The 15,844-nt window shown below is 42.1% G+C and overlaps 1 protein-coding gene across 2 annotated transcripts in view; it reads right to left on the reverse strand.

Moving 5' to 3' along the window:
• Window positions 1-303: 303 nt before the first annotated feature.
• LOC121553381 (gamma-adducin-like) overlaps window positions 304-15,844 on the reverse strand; it is a 32,582-nt gene continuing 17,041 nt past the window's right edge. For both annotated transcript variants that reach the window (XM_041866445.2, XM_041866444.1), the window contains exons 4-15: window positions 15,214-15,365; window positions 14,810-14,890; window positions 14,065-14,214; window positions 13,351-13,494; window positions 12,957-13,055; window positions 10,531-10,704; window positions 7,438-7,698; window positions 7,000-7,116; window positions 6,513-6,602; window positions 2,147-2,270; window positions 1,848-1,940; window positions 304-1,593 (exon numbers count right to left, since the gene is read on the reverse strand). In XM_041866445.2, coding sequence (XP_041722379.1) covers window positions 1,364-1,593; window positions 1,848-1,940; window positions 2,147-2,270; window positions 6,513-6,602; window positions 7,000-7,116; window positions 7,438-7,698; window positions 10,531-10,704; window positions 12,957-13,055; window positions 13,351-13,494; window positions 14,065-14,214; window positions 14,810-14,890; window positions 15,214-15,365 — 1,715 coding nt within the window. In that variant the 3' untranslated portion in view covers window positions 304-1,363. The remainder of the gene's footprint in view (window positions 1,594-1,847; window positions 1,941-2,146; window positions 2,271-6,512; window positions 6,603-6,999; window positions 7,117-7,437; window positions 7,699-10,530; window positions 10,705-12,956; window positions 13,056-13,350; window positions 13,495-14,064; window positions 14,215-14,809; window positions 14,891-15,213; window positions 15,366-15,844) is intronic.

The raw sequence follows: 15,844 nt of genomic DNA on the forward strand, positions 1-15,844 counted from the left end.
ACCTGAAAATAGTTGTGCAGCGACACTCCCCATCCAACCTGACAGAGCTTGAGAGGATCTGCAGAGAAGAATGGGAGAAACTCCCCAAATACAGGTGTGCCAAGCTTGTAGCGTCATACCCAAGAAGTCTGTAGGCTGTAATCGCTGCCAAAGGTGCTTCAACAAAGTACTGAGTAAAGGGTCTGAATACTTATGTAAATGTGATATTTCAGTTTTGTATTTTTTATACATTTGCAACAATTTCTACAAACCTGTTTTTGCTTCGTCATTATGGGGTATTGTGTGTAGATTGATGAGGAACAATATGTATTTTATCCATTTTAGAATAAGGCTGTAATGTAACAAAATGTGGAAAAAGTCAAGGGGTCTAAATACTTTCGAATACACTCTAGGCCCAGCTATCTCATATCATTACATTTGTAATTTAGCTTTCAGTCATATGATATCCATGCCTAAATATCTGTGAATGTGATAAAACGTATTCAGCAATATTGAGCTAATAGAGATTGGAGATTTTACTAATCATCATACTTTCAGTCCATTTAGTCACAATAATGAAGCAGCAACCACTAAAATAATATCACTGGCATAAATAAAACTTTCTGCAAAACATGCCTAACTAAAATAGCCTTCTCTGTCTTGCATTGTTAAAAGTATTATGTATAACAAAATGATTATTAAGAACACAAATATGTACTGTAGTGTATATCAAAATGTTACCCGAATACTGAATAATCATAAACACTACTACAACCCATACTTTATCCTACTCATAAAAATCTACCAAAACTAAGACAGCGTTATTATGACTAGGTCCAGATACAAACCAACCACACTTCTTAAGGCTTGACCTCATATACATTCCAATACGTCCAGGCACCAGGATACAACATTCACTTAACACTGCCTCATGACATTTACATGTCTTACCTTCAACTATGGGCTACTGTACATTCAATGATGAGCCGACTGGAAAACGTATCTGACCACAAATACATAGCAGGTTAAATGTGGTATTTCAGTGTTTCATATTTTAAAAAATGAGTTTCTGTAGCTATATATTATCATGTGTTTTGATTACACGATGGCGAATTGGCTATAGTAGATACTGAGAACAATAAAGCTGATACACTACATGTTCAACACCATGCCTACTATTCATGTGTCGAGCCCTCAGAGGAAGTGATTGAGTAATAAGAAGATTGTAATAACAGGCTTATTGTCACAGTTGCTCCCTCCCAAAAGCTGGAGATCTATTAAGATCTTAGTGACTCATACATTTCCTCTCTAAGGAACGCATCTCATCCTATGATCTCATCTCATACCAAACAAGCTGACCTGTCTTTCTCCTGCGTCTCTCCCTCTAGGCCTCAGCCTTCTCCTTCTTTTTATTCATTTTTAGGAAGGAGGGAGTGCGAAACTTTTTCTTCTTCTTGGGGGACTTGGTTTGGCTCTCAGGGGTCTTGTCTCCCCCTGATTTCTCTGTTATGGAGATTTCAACCGTTTCTGTAGCACTGACACTGATCTTGGATACCTTGATGTTCAGTTTCTCCTCCAGTTCTTCCATATAGTCTTTCCCATTGGATATGATCTCTGTTAACAGGAAGAATCCAAGTCAGTGAGGAAGAGTTGGTGCATGAAGCACTATTACACTTCAAAAAACAATACTCCTTTACTGGAAGTATGAAGATGACAAGTTTGTCTGTAGTGCACCCTTTCCAAAACTCAATGGATTATAACCAATTCAATGTTTAAGAGAAGGAATGCCCTGATTTAGGAATTAAGCTTCTCATGGAAACTTTATTGGACACAATGGTCTTGCTCCTTTCTTATAAAATAGACTATACCTTTGACTGGAGACATGAGTGGAGACAGGGACAGTGAGATGGTGGACTCGTCAAAAGTTGTCATCTCATCTGCGTCTGTGACATCATCAGCATCTGCAAGTTCAAAGTTCAAGGGTTATCAATAGGGCCTGGAGTTTTATCCTGACCATGTGACCTGGCCAGGTAGAACTTTGGGCCCTAGTCATCACAGATTCAGCAACACAAATACAGCAGCACTACTGTAGATAACAGAGGTGGGAATTAAATTATCTTCATCATGACAGTGTTGATATTTGTAATGAGATAGGGGAGAATCATACCATCCTGGCCCAGCTGCCTTCGCTCCAAAACACTCTTATACTCTTCTAGAACCTTCTCTGTCAGCTCACTGAAGGGGTTGGGAGGAAGAGAGCGTGTCAGCTCCTCATCCTCAATGATAAAGGCCTGAGGGGAGAGAGGTAAATAACAATGGGGTTAAACTTTTAACTGCTAGACATACTGCTTAGTGACCAATGAGCTCCACAAATGCAGTTAAACCTACAACCATTGGTAAGGCCCATACATACCAGTGAGCTCCAACCCAACTACTTCACTGAACACATAATATAAGGATGGACCAATGAAGACCCATATTAGTCTTCTGATCACATTAGGGTCGTTCCACCAATTAGGTGAGAAGTGTAAAAAAATAGATTTCACCTAATTTTAACATTATGTCATAAAGAGCACATGTTCAACTTTATAAAAAACAAGTTTTCCCATCTGAACAGGTTATATAAAAACGGACTATACAGTCATGGTCAAAAGTTTTGAGAATGACACAAATATAAATTTTCACAAAGTCTGCTGCCTCAGTTTTTATGATGGCAATTTGAATATACTCCAGAATGTTATGAAGAGTGATCAGATGAATTGCAATTAATTGCAAAGTCCCTCTTTGCCATGAAAATGAACTTAGTCCCCCAAAAATATTTCCACTGCATTTCAGCCCTGCCACAAAAGGACCAGCTGACATCATGTCAGTGATTCTCTCGTTAACACATGAGAGAGTGTTGACGAGGACAAGGCTGGAGATCACTCTGTCATGGTGATTGAGTTAGAATAACAGACTGGAAGTTTTAAAAGGAGGGTGGTGCTTGAAATCATTGTTCTTCCTCTGTTAACCATGGCTACAGTGGGGGGAAAAAGTATTTAGTCAGCCACCAATTGTGCAAGTTCTCCCACTTAAAAAGATGAGAGAGGCCTGTCATTTTCATCATAGGTACACGTCAACTATGACAGACAAAATGAGAAAAGAAAATCCAGAAAATCAGATTGTAGGATTTGTAATGAATTTATTTGCAAATTATGGTGGAAAATAAGTATTTGGTCAATAACAAAAGTTTCTCAATACTTTGTTATATACCCTTTGTTGGCAATGACACAGGTCAAACGTTTTCTGTAAGTCTTCACAAGGTTTTCACACACTGTTGCTGGTATTTTGGCCCATTCCTCCATGCAGATCTCCTCTAGAGCAGTGATGTTTTGGGGCTGTCGCTGGGCAACACGGACTTTCAACTCCCTCCAAAGATTTTCTATGGGGTTGAGATCTGGAGACTGGCTAGGCCACTCCAGGACCTTGAAATGCTTCTTACGAAGCCACTCCTTCGTTGCCCAGGCGGTGTGTTTGGGATCATTGTCATGCTGAAAGACCCAGCCACGTTTCATCTTCAATGCCCTTGCTGATGGAAGGAGGTTTTCACTCAAAATCTCACGATACATTGCCCCATTCATTCTTTCCTTTACACGGATCAGTCGTCCTGGTCCCTTTGCAGAAAAACAGCCCCAAAGCATGATGTTTCCACCCCCATGCTTCACAGTAGGTATGGTGTTCTTTGGATGCAACTCAGCATTCTTTGTCCTCCAAACACGACGAGTTGAGTTTTTACCAAAGAGTTATATTTTGGTTTCATCTGACCATATTACATTCTCCCAATCCTCTTCTGGATAATCCAAATGCACTCTAGCAAACTTCAGACACGCCTGGACATGTACTGGCTTAAGCAGGGGGACACGTCTGGCACTGCAGGATTTGAGTCCCTGGCGGCGTAGTGTGTTACTGATGGTAGGCTTTGTTACTTTGGTCCCAGCTCTCTGCAGGTCATTCACTAGGTCCCCCCGTGTGGTTCTGGGATTTTTGCTCACCGTTCTTGTGATCATTTTGACCCCACGGGGTGAGATCTTGCGTGGAGCCCCAGATCGAGGGAGATTATCAGTGGTCTTGTATGTCTTCCATTTCCTAATAATTGCTCCCACAGTTGATTTCTTCAAACCAAGCTGCTTACCTATTGCAGATTCAGTCTTCCCAGCCTGGTGCAGGTCTACAATTTTGTTTCTGGTGTCCTTTGACAGCTCTTTGGTCTTGGCCATAGTGGAGTTTGGAGTGTGACTGTTTGAGGTTGTGGACAGGTGTCTTTTATACTGATGACAAGTTCAAACAGGTGCCATTAATACAGGTAATGAGTGGAGGACAGAGGAGCCTCTTAAAGAAGAAGTTACAGGTCTGTGAGAGCCAGATATCTTGCTTGTTTGTAGGTGACCAAATACTTATTTTCCACCATAATTTGCAAATAAATTCATAAAAAATCCTACAATGTGATTTTCTGGATTTTCTTTTCTCAATTTGTCTGTCATAGTTGACGTGTACCTATGATGAAAATTACAGGCCTCTCTCATCTTCTTAAGTGGGAGAACTTGCACAATTGGTGGCTGACTAAATACTTTCCCCCCCCACTGTACCTGCAAGGAAACACGTGCCGTCATCATTGCTTTGCACAAAAAGGGCTTCACAGGCAAGGAAATTGCTGCTAGTAAGATTGCATCAAGAACGTCAAGGAGAGAGGTTAAATTGTTGTGAAGAAGGCTTCAGGGTGCCCAAGAACGTCCAGCAAGCGCCAGGACCGTCTCCTAAAGTTGATTCAGCTGCAGGTATTGGGGCACCACCAGTGCAGAGCTTGCTCAGGAATGGCAGCAGGCAGGTGTGAGTGCATCTGCACGCACAGTGAGGCGAAGACTTTTGGAGGATGGCCTGGTGTCAAGAAGGACAACGAGGAAGCCACTTCTCTCCAGGAAAAACATCAGGGACAGACTGATATTCTGCAAAAGGTACAGGGATTGGACTGCTGAGGACTGGGGTAAAGTCATTTTCTCTGATGAATCCCGTTTCCGATTGTTTGGGGCAATCCGGAAAACACCTTGTCCGGAGAAGACAAGGTGAGCGCTACCATCAGTCCTGTGTCATGCCAACAGTAAAGCATCCTGAGACCATTCATGTGTGGGGTTGCTTCTCAGCCAAGGGAGTGGGCTCACTCACAATTTTGCCTAAGAACACAGCCATGAATAAAGAATGGTACCAACACATCCTCCGAGAGCAACTTCTCCCAACCATCCAAGAACAGTTTGGCGATGAACAATGCCTTTTCCAGCATGATGGAGCACCTTGCCATAAGGCAAAAGTGATAACTAAGTGGCTCGGGGAACAAAACATCGACATTTTGGGTCCATGGCCAGGAAACTCCCCAGACCTTAATCCCATTGAGAACTTGTGGTCAATCCTCAAGAGGTGGGTGGACAAACAAAACCCCACAATTTCTGACAAATTCCAAGCATTGATTATGCAAGAATGGGCTGCCATCAGTCAGGATGTGGCCCAGAAGTTAATTGACAGCATGCCAGGGCAGATTACAGAGGTCTTGAAAAAGAAGGGTCAACACTGCAAATATTGACTCTTTGCATAAACTTAATGTAATTGTCAATAAAAGCCTTTGACACTTATGGAATGCTTGTAATTATACTTCAGTATACCATAGTAACATCTGACAAAAATATCTAAAAACACTGAAACAGCAAACTTTGTGAAGACCAATAACTTGTGCCATTCTCAAAAGTTTTGACCACGACTGTAGTAAGTGCCAAATAATGTAACAGGGTTTACGATTTCATCTTAAATCAGCCATAAAACCAACAGGGAGGGGCAATTGAATGCAAGCTTCACAACAAAAAAACATTTCTAGCCTGTCTATCTATGGATGACAAGGTTGACGTGTTATGCTTGACCCACTCAGTTTTCCACCACAAAAAAGAGTAGAACCAGCTCATCTGCTTTTACACTATGAATTGACTATTTGATGTTCAATGTTTCTTTTGAAAAAAAATATTTAAAAAAGGAATAGTTTCACCATATTAAAAAGATAATTTTGATCACGTAACAGGGTTGACTTTATAATGAGGGACAGATGTAAATGAATCACTGATCACATGAAATAAATAATAATCTTCAGAAATGACCTTGTCAAAGCAACAACATAACTAGGGCTTTACAATGATGGTGAAAACTTGGGAGAAATTACGGGGTTAAAATCTTCCTAGAGGTGACACAGGGTTGACGGACATATCAAAATGGACATGTCAAAATGCTGAATTTTGGCACTTTAGCAAGTCTTTTGTCATAACATAAATCTGATTTATTGAATTCTCCATGTGGTCTATATTAGAGGGCACTTAATTTAATATAACAGGCTTTTACATTTATTTTATTGGTGCACAATTTCTACTTAAAATATCAAAGGGACGCAAAAGGCACTAATTCCGTGGAACGACCTATATAATGTTAGGGTTGTGTGGTGTGAAGTTGATCCAAGTACTTACTGGTCCTGGTATGGTGTCCACAACGATGCCAGCTAGAAGATGGGACTTTGGTCCTGGAGTCATGTGATCAACAGTGTTCTGTTGCCTTATCTAATAAACAGATTTCCATTACAAATTATTCTAACTTCTGTTTTCAAGACCTTGGCATAACTCTCTGGGCAATTAGCACTATCTACTACACCCAAATTAGTCCCTAGACTAAGGGGAGTACAAAGCTAGCCTATTTTTGGTTCTGAAATGATTCAGTGACACCACAGAGGTCTCCATTAAAATGAATAGAAAGGCTTTATGACTGATTGATTCTCTGGTCCACCCAGCTGTCATGCCAGAGGGAGACAGGTTGCACCCTATAGGTCACTGCAATCAATACTAATTTGCTTGGGAGGAGAGTTCAATAGTACCTCCTTTACAATGTGTGCAGCAAATGGTCAGGATGTCTGAACTTTCTATCAGGAACATGATTAGAGAACACAATGTTCTAGCTCACCCGGTTCCTCTTCTCCAGAACATCAGTGGGGTTTGTGTTAAGGGGAACAAACTGGTTGGGGTCCTCAATCTTTATGGGGGTGCCAGTGCCATTGCTGGTCTCTTCAGATTTCATCCACTAAAAGGAAAGATACTGGTTTAATAAAGACATTTCAGACTGGAGCTCATTAACACATTTGATAAGTGCATTGGGTATGCTAGATTTTATGTAGAGAAATATTGGTGTTTCATACATACAGTTACACAAGATTCCACAAGAGGGCAGGCTAACCAACGAATTTAAAACTGCTCTGGCAACCTACATAAAAGCCTGATGTTTGAGCAAATATTTTAGCTCTGCTATAGGAACAAAGATTGTCAGGTTGAAGTAATAGAGGTACTACTGCATGTCTACTGGTACACAAGGTAGATTGAAGTACACTGGTTTATAGCAGCTCACCATGGTCTTGGTCCTGGGGCTGCACTCTCCGCTGGGTGAACGTTCAGGCACATTGACCTTCAGGTAACTGTTGGGAGAGTTGAGCCAGCGGGTCCTCTCCCTCTGCTGTTTCTGTACCAGGACGTTAAAGGGTTTTCTCTGACCCAGATCACTGTCCGCCAACGGGACAGTGTAGACCGTGGCAGGAATCTCCACATCGTTTTTGGTCCGGATCTTTTCCCTCACTATGGGGTGGTGGTACGTGTAGCCTGTCCGGTAACCCTAGCAACACAGAGACATTGTTTCAGTCCACCTGTCAAAATGGACTCCATGAAAACTCTGCCGCCTGTTATCCATCAACTGTAAAGCCTTTATACAGTGAGGGAAAAAAGTATTTGATCCCCTGCTGATTTTTTACGTTTGCCCACTGACAAAGAAATAATCAGTCTATAATTTTAATGGTAGGTTTATTTGAACAGTGAGAGACAGAATAACAACAACAAAAAATCCAGAAAAACGCATGTCAAAAATGTTATAAATTGATTTGCATTTTAATGAGGGAAATAAGTATTTGACCCCTCTGCAAAACATGACTTAGTACTTGGTGGCAAAACCCTTGTTGGCAATCACAGAGGTCAGACGTTTCTTGTAGTTGGCCACCAGGTTTGCACACATCTCAGGAGGGATTTTGTTCCACTCCTCTTTGCAGATCTTCTCCAAGTCATTAAGGTTTCGAGGCTGACGTTTGGCAACTCGAACCTTCAGCTCCCTCCAAAGATTTTCTATGGGATTAAGGTCTGGAGACTGGCTAGGCCACTCCAGGACCTTAATGTGCTTCTTCTTGAGCCACTCCTTTGTTGCCTTGGCCGTGTGTTTTGGGTCATTGTCATGCTGGAATACCCATCCACGACCCATTTTCAATGCCCTGGTTGCGGGAAGGAGGTTGTCACCCAAGATTTGACTGTACATGGCCCCATCCATCGTCCCTTTGATGCGGTGAAGTTGTCCTGTCCCCTTAGCAGAAAAACACACCCAAAGCATAATATTTCCACCTCCATGTTTGACGGTGGGGATGGTGTTCTTGGGATCATAGGCAGCATTACTCCTTCTCCAAACACGGCGAGTTGAGTTGATGCCAAAGAGCTCCATTTTGGTCTCATCTGACCACAACACTTTCACCCAGTTCTCATCTGAATCATTCAGATGTTCAATGGCAAACTTCAGATGGGCATGTATACGTGCTTTCTTGAGCAGGGGGACCTTGCGGGCGCTGCAGGATTTCAGTCCTTCACGGCGTAGTGTGTTACCAATTGTTTTCTTGGTGACTATGGTCCCAGCTGCCTTGAGATCATTGACAAAATCCTCCCGTGTAGTTCTGGGCTGATTCCTCACCGTTCTCATGATCATTGCAACTCCACGAGGTGAGATCTTGCATGGAGCCACAGGCCGAGGGAGATTGACAGTTCTTTTGTGTTTCTTCCATTTGCGAATAATCGCACCAACTGTTGTCACCTTCTCACCAAGCTGCTTTGCGATGGTCTTGTAGCCTATTCCAGCCTTGTGTAGGTCTACAATCTTGTCCCTGACATCCTTGGAGAGCTCTTTGGTCTTGGCCATGGTTGAGAGTTTGGAATCTGATTGATTGATTGCTTCTGTGGACAGGTGTCTTTTATACAGGTAACAAACTGAGATTATGAGCACTCCCTTTAAGAGTGTGCTCCTAATCTCAGCTCGTTACCTGTATAAAAGACACCTGGGAGCCAGAAATCTTTCTGATTGAGAGGGGGTCAAATACTTATTTCCCTCATTAAAATGCAAATCAATTTATAACATTTTTGACATGCGTTTTTCTGGATTTTTTTGTTGTTATTCTGTCTCTCACTGTTCAAATAAACCTACCATTAAAATGATAGACTGATCATTTCTTTGTCAGTGGGCAAACGTACAAAATCAGCAGGGGATCAAATACTTGTTTCCCTCACTGTACATGCATGTTAATTAGGAAATTAGATTTTCAATGAAAAGGTTTGTGCAACATAATTATGCTCAGTACCACAATGTGTTTGTTCTCTGTTAATTGAATTGCACTTTAGCAACATATAAAAACAATCTCAGAATTGCACCTTGGCAGCATATAAAAACAATCTCCCAAAGACACGTTTTCAGACGTTTGCAGTTTTCCATCACAAAGTTTGTAAGATTATTTCCATCTTTAACCATGTGAAACATTACACTCCATATCAGTGACTAAAGCATGTGGTTTAAGTGGTTCCTAGAACACCCAATGTTCAGCCTCTCCAGTGAAGACATTTGTACATTGTTGGAACACTTTGTACAATACATATAAACAACGCTTTCAAAAGTTCCTGATTTCAAAGGGAATAGATAAAGTCTGGCCACACAGTGCAGTTGGCAGGGGAACTGTTGTGTGGAACACATCAAAGATAAGGGGGGTGGGGGACCGCAAACCCCAAACTCAACCATGTTGAGTGGAACCCAGGGAGTGTGTTGAGTTTTCCAGTCAATCGACTCTGAAGGATTGTGTGGTCTGTGCTCTTAACTCCACACAGCATGGCCTGCCATCTGGAATCCATGATGGGGAGGCGGGCTATGATGACACAGAGCTGTACAAGCTAACACAGCTGTAGCCTACCCAGGAAGTGGCATGTCATTAGTAGTTTCAATAGAGGCTTTCTCGGAGTAGGGTCTGCTGTGCCCAGAGAATGTGTCTGTCCCTTATCATTAGTAGTGTTGTTGAGATAGTAGTGTTTAAAGGGGAGAAGCCCTCTGAACATCACACCGTTATCTACAGGGGATGCTAAACAGACCCAGCATTAACGAACAGTCAGCTAGCCAAAGGCTAAGATTAGATGCTCATCTTTGATAAACACCTAACTGCGTGGCACTCTTTAATAGGTTATACTGGGACAATAATCGTGCATTAGTTCAAGGAGCTACAGCTGGCATCCATGATCTCCCATGTTTGAGTTAAAAACACAACTTTCTGGTTGGGATTATGATGTCAATGTATTCCCACACATCCTCAGGATGTGCATGGGAGAGGAAACGCAAAGCATTGTGGGAAAAGTCAGATAAAATAGTGAGGTCACTTACCAGGTTGTCCAGCATCCTCATGAGTGACTCGAACTCTGCCTCGCCCACTTTCCACTTGACCTCGCTGTCCACGGTGACCCCAGCAGCAGCCACTCCGTGGGTCAGGGGCTTGAACCTCTCCCTATCCAGGAGCACCAGGTTCTCCACTCCTGCAGAGCACTGCAGAGCACTGACCTGAAAGACCACATCAAAAACACATATCATACTTAAGACCAGGAGTTTGTTCTGACCATGTGAAAAGACCAGGTCTGGCGAATAATGACTAAAGTCTAAAACTACAGATGTAGGATCTTAATTTGAGTCAGTTTGCTACAGCAGGAAAAGTTATCCTGCAGCAACAGGAAATGTGAATTATTATGTGGATTATAATTTATGGACATCTTTGTAGGGGTTGATACATTTTTTTGTACGGGTAAATCAATTCAAATTTCAAAGTGGAAATTACAAACTTCAGAAGCCTTTTTAAACCTCAACTACACTCCAAGTTTTACATTTCCTGCAATGCAGGAAAGTTATCCTGCAACAGGGTAATCAAATTAAGATCCGACATCTGTAGCTATTATATTGAAAATATGAGGTAAAAATGTGTGTCACAAGGAATCAGTAGAGTCTAGTGAAGCAAACACAGGAATCCCAGACTGACCACACATGGAATGACCTGCTCAATGGAAAAACCAACACTATCCCAGACACATATGATGATAAGAGAATACTATCTGTCTGCTCCACATAGAGCTATGAGCTACTATCAGACTCAACCAAGTCCTAGAACACTAAACTCCACCTGGTGCTCTTTGAGAACAGTGGTTTCAAATCACACATAGAGTACTTGATTTAGCTTTGTTTTAACAGATGTTTGACTTATCACTCATTTTTCTCTCACGCAGAGAATGTTACACCATTCAATTGGAAAACAACCAACACCAAGTTTGATTCCTGTCCAAAACCAGGGGGGAAACCATTCTACAAGTATAAACCTGGGATTTATATATACACTATATATACAAAAGTATGTGGACACCCCTTCAAATTAGTGGATTCAGCTATTTCAGCCACACCCGTTGCGGACAGGTGTATAAAATTGAGCACACAGCCATGCAATCTCCATAGACAAACATTGACAGTAGAATGGCCTTACTGAAGAGCTCAGTGACTTTCAACGTGGCACCGTCATAGGATGCCACCTTTCCAACAAGTCAGTTCGTCAAATATCTGCCCTGCTCGAGCTGCCCCCGTCAACTGTAAATGCTGTTATTGTGAAGTGGAAACATCTAGGAGGAACAATGGCTCAGCCGCGAAGTAGTAGGCCACACAAGCTCGCAGAACTGGACCGTCAAGTGCTGAAGCGCGTAAAAATGGTCTGTCCTTGGTTGCAAACTGCCTCTGGAAGCAACGTCAGCATAAGAACTGTTTGTCGAGAGCTTCATGAAATGGGTTTCCATGACTGAGCAGCCACACACAAGCCTAAGATCACCATGCGCAATGCCAAGCGTCGGCTGGAGTGGTGTAAAGCTTGCCGCCATTGGACTCTGGATGAGTCACACTTCACCATCTAGCAGTCCGACGGACAAATCTGGGTTTGGCGGATACCAGGAGAACGCGACCTGCCCGAATGCATAGTGCCAACAGTCAAGTTTGGTGGAGGAGGAATAATGGTCTTGGGCTGTTTTTCATGGTTCGGCCTAGGCCCCTTAGTTCCAGTGAAGGGAAATCTTAACGCTACAGCATACAATGACATTCTAGATGATTCTGTGCTTCCAACTTTGTGGCACAGTTTGGGGAAGGCCCTTTCCTGTTTCAGCATGACAATGCCCCCGTGCACAAAGTGAGGTCCATACAGAAATGGTTTGTCGAGATCTGTGTGGAAGAACTTGACTGGCCTGCACAGAGCCCTGACCTCAACCCCATCAAACACCTTGGGGATGAATTGGAAGGCCGACTGCGAGCCAGGCCTAATCACCCAACATCAGTGCCCGATCTCACTAATGCTCTTGTGGCTGAATGGAAGCAAGTGGATAAGAGCGTCTGCTAAATGACGTAAATTTAAATGTAAGTCCCCGCAGCAATGTTCCAACATCTAGTGGAAAGCCTTCCCATAAGAGTGGAGGCTGTTATAACAGCAAAGGGGGGACCAACTCCATATTACTGCCCATGATTTTGGAATGAGATGTTCGACGAGCATGTGTCCACATACTTTTGGTCATATAGTGTACAAGTAGTTATTAATTTAATACATACTGATGTGTTTAGACCACACAGGTTAAGTGAAGCAAAATAACACACATATACAGTATCTTGGATTGCAAGACGCCCTCGCCCACATCCTATTTACCTGGTAAGAACACAGAAATAGCAGTGATCTAACAATTCCATGACCTATACAATGATGTGGTAGAACAAGTGTGGCTGATGAATTAAAGTGTTACCTGGATTTCACAAGCCTGCTGTGAGTGGTAAATGTAGTGGAAAGCTTCCTCTATAGTCTCCCCCAGAGCAACCAGGCCATGGTTCCTCAGAACAAGCACCTGCAAAAAGATGAATCGCGGGATAACAACAAGTTAAAAAGGTGAAATTAATAAGTAAATAAAAATACATGAAAGGCAAAAAATATTTGCTAGTGAAAACAACTTCCGGTAACACATTTATTTTTCAAATGCTCTTATACCTGTGTAAAAACACCAATTACTACAGCAACAAAACAGTTTGATTAAATGGCAGGCGGTCTAATCTCGACGGTGATGCAATTCTGTGTGTTCTGTTTCTATGTATGGCACACACTACAGTGAGCCTGTTGGTGTTGTTAAGGAAACCCATTGTCACCTTGGCAGAGGGCCCTAGGGCTTTCTGGAACTCCACCTTCTCGTCTTGATCATCCAAAAAGCCTTGGTAACTGAAATAGGCAACATCGCCCAGAACCAGAGCCTCTTGGGAAATGGGCAAGATGCCACATTTCATCGAGGACACCTGTGAATTCAGGATAAAAGCAACCGTGACTATGCTGTGTCAACAACAACTACCTAAAGGCACCTTTTATGTTATTTTCGGCTAGTAAAACATCAGACAAATAGCATGAACTATAAGAGACGACCGCAAAAGGCAACAGTACCAGTACATTAGGTGTACTTACTGTAAAAACAATAATGAAACCAAGATGAGGTAAATACACTTCCAGAGGTTACTCTTAATAATAAACTGGGTTGTTCGAGCCCTGAATGCTGATAGTCTGACAGCCGTGGTATATCAGACCGTATACCATGGGTATGACAAACTATTTATTTTTACTGCTCTAATTATGTTGGTAACCAGTTTATAATAGCAATAAGGCACCTCAGGGTTTGTGATATATGGCCAATATACCACGGCTAAAGGCTGTGTCCAGGCACTCCGCGTTGCGTCATGCTTAAGAACAGCCCTTAGCCGTGGTATATTGGCCATATACCACACACCCTCGGGCCTTATTGCTTAATTCAGTCATTGAGTATCATGGCCAGGTGACATGGCCACTCATTGAGCTTTAGTTGAGAGTGTACTCACAGCAGCAGTGGCAGAGGTGTGGATGTGTATGATACACCTGATATCAGGGCGCATGGAATAGATAGCAGAGTGAGGGCTGAAGCCAAAGTGATCCACCTCCAGGTAGGTGGATCCCTGGTCGACAACGTCACCAATCATGTTCACTTTCACCTGGAAACAGACCAGGACACAATATCAGTAGGGCTACCATGGCAGCCAGATACTGAGTCGGATGCAAAGTCGCACAACTGTATTGGGCATTGTTCCAACTCACTGTGCTACAATATTGCTGCACTATTAAAATAGATTAATTATTCCACTGTTGGTTTTCTTATTTGAATTATTAGTTTAACTGTATTCAGTTGTTATTATGATGATATTGCAAGAGGATTACAAGTAATCTAGTTATCATTCTATTGGGACTTAGCGCTCCATCACTACTGTAACTATAGGCAACTACATGCTGACAACAAGCTGAAAAACATCCAATCAACACAATTGTCATTTCTCCTTGACCCCTTGGTGAAATAGAGTAAGGCGTGTCTCAGCACACCCAGAGGCTGTCTGGGTGGCTGGTTATTGATTATGTGGCCACGTCAATAGTCTGAACACATATTCTGCATGATTCACACATCTCAATGGGGTTGTTTTGATACTGTTGATAATGATAGTGTTGTTCACCCACTGGAGAAAAGCACAAACTGTTATTTTCTATGGTAGTTCTAAGCAATCTGGAATATGAAAATGCATGCACCATTATACCTACCAGATTGCCAGCTGTCACTTCAGTGAAAGAGAGTCCTTGTGGGATGATAAGAACATGGTCTTGTTCTTTGCTAACCCGGACCTGTACAAGGAAAAGGAAAATTTAAAAAAGCCTAAGTGTCAAAAGGCATTGCCAAGAGCAACATTGTACCAGCTACATACAGTAAACCGGTACAGGATGTAGACTATTCTCAAGATAGAAATGTCTACACTATTTATTTGCATTTCAACAATGGTTGAAAATGGCAAAAACAGAATGCGTATTGGGTGACTGAGAACTCCATGTGTCGTTTTGACATGCCTACAGTAATCACAATTCATACTGTGCTTATAATGCTACATTAAGTTGCTTTTACATGTAAGTAGAGAGGTCTAATAAGGTTTTTTTATGAGGGTAATACTCACAGTAATGTATGAGCTGGTGAAATGGGCCCAGCTGAAGAGGTCCACCAGTCTGTAGACACTGGCTAGCTTACAGCGACACTGTTTCTCCCCTTTGGTAAAGGATGGAGACTCTACCCCATAGAGGTCATTGACCGGGGTGACCATCCCTAGGCCTGGAGAGAAAACACATGCATTCATGGTGAACTGATGAGACGAGAGCATAGTCACTAACACCCTACAGCCTTCGTGACAAGCACCACAAATTACAGCCTTCTTTGTGTGTCTAAACAAGTTAAACCATTCATACTACTCCAGAGTTAGAACATTTATGAATGTTCATGAAACAATAACTTTCTTCATGTTCAAGTTGCATTATGACAGTCAACGGAATTTGCTTTCTCTTTGGTTTGAGCTTACAAGCAACATCTATGCTTACATGTTCAACTCGAGCAGCTCTTAAAGGGTTCTGCCTCTCTCTTGCAAGTTCCTCTAACAACATTTAGCTCAAATGATTGCTATAAAATTTTTATTTCTCATAAACTCACTACATCTCAGCATCCCTTGCTTAACTTTTGGATCATAAAAGCAGCTGTTCTCAGAACTTCTCATAAGAGCTCTGAGTAGTATATATTTTTCCTACTGTATAAGGGCA

This window comes from Coregonus clupeaformis, chromosome 37 (assembly GCF_020615455.1).
Source record: "Coregonus clupeaformis isolate EN_2021a chromosome 37, ASM2061545v1, whole genome shotgun sequence".
Classification (NCBI taxonomy): domain Eukaryota; kingdom Metazoa; phylum Chordata; class Actinopteri; order Salmoniformes; family Salmonidae; genus Coregonus; species Coregonus clupeaformis.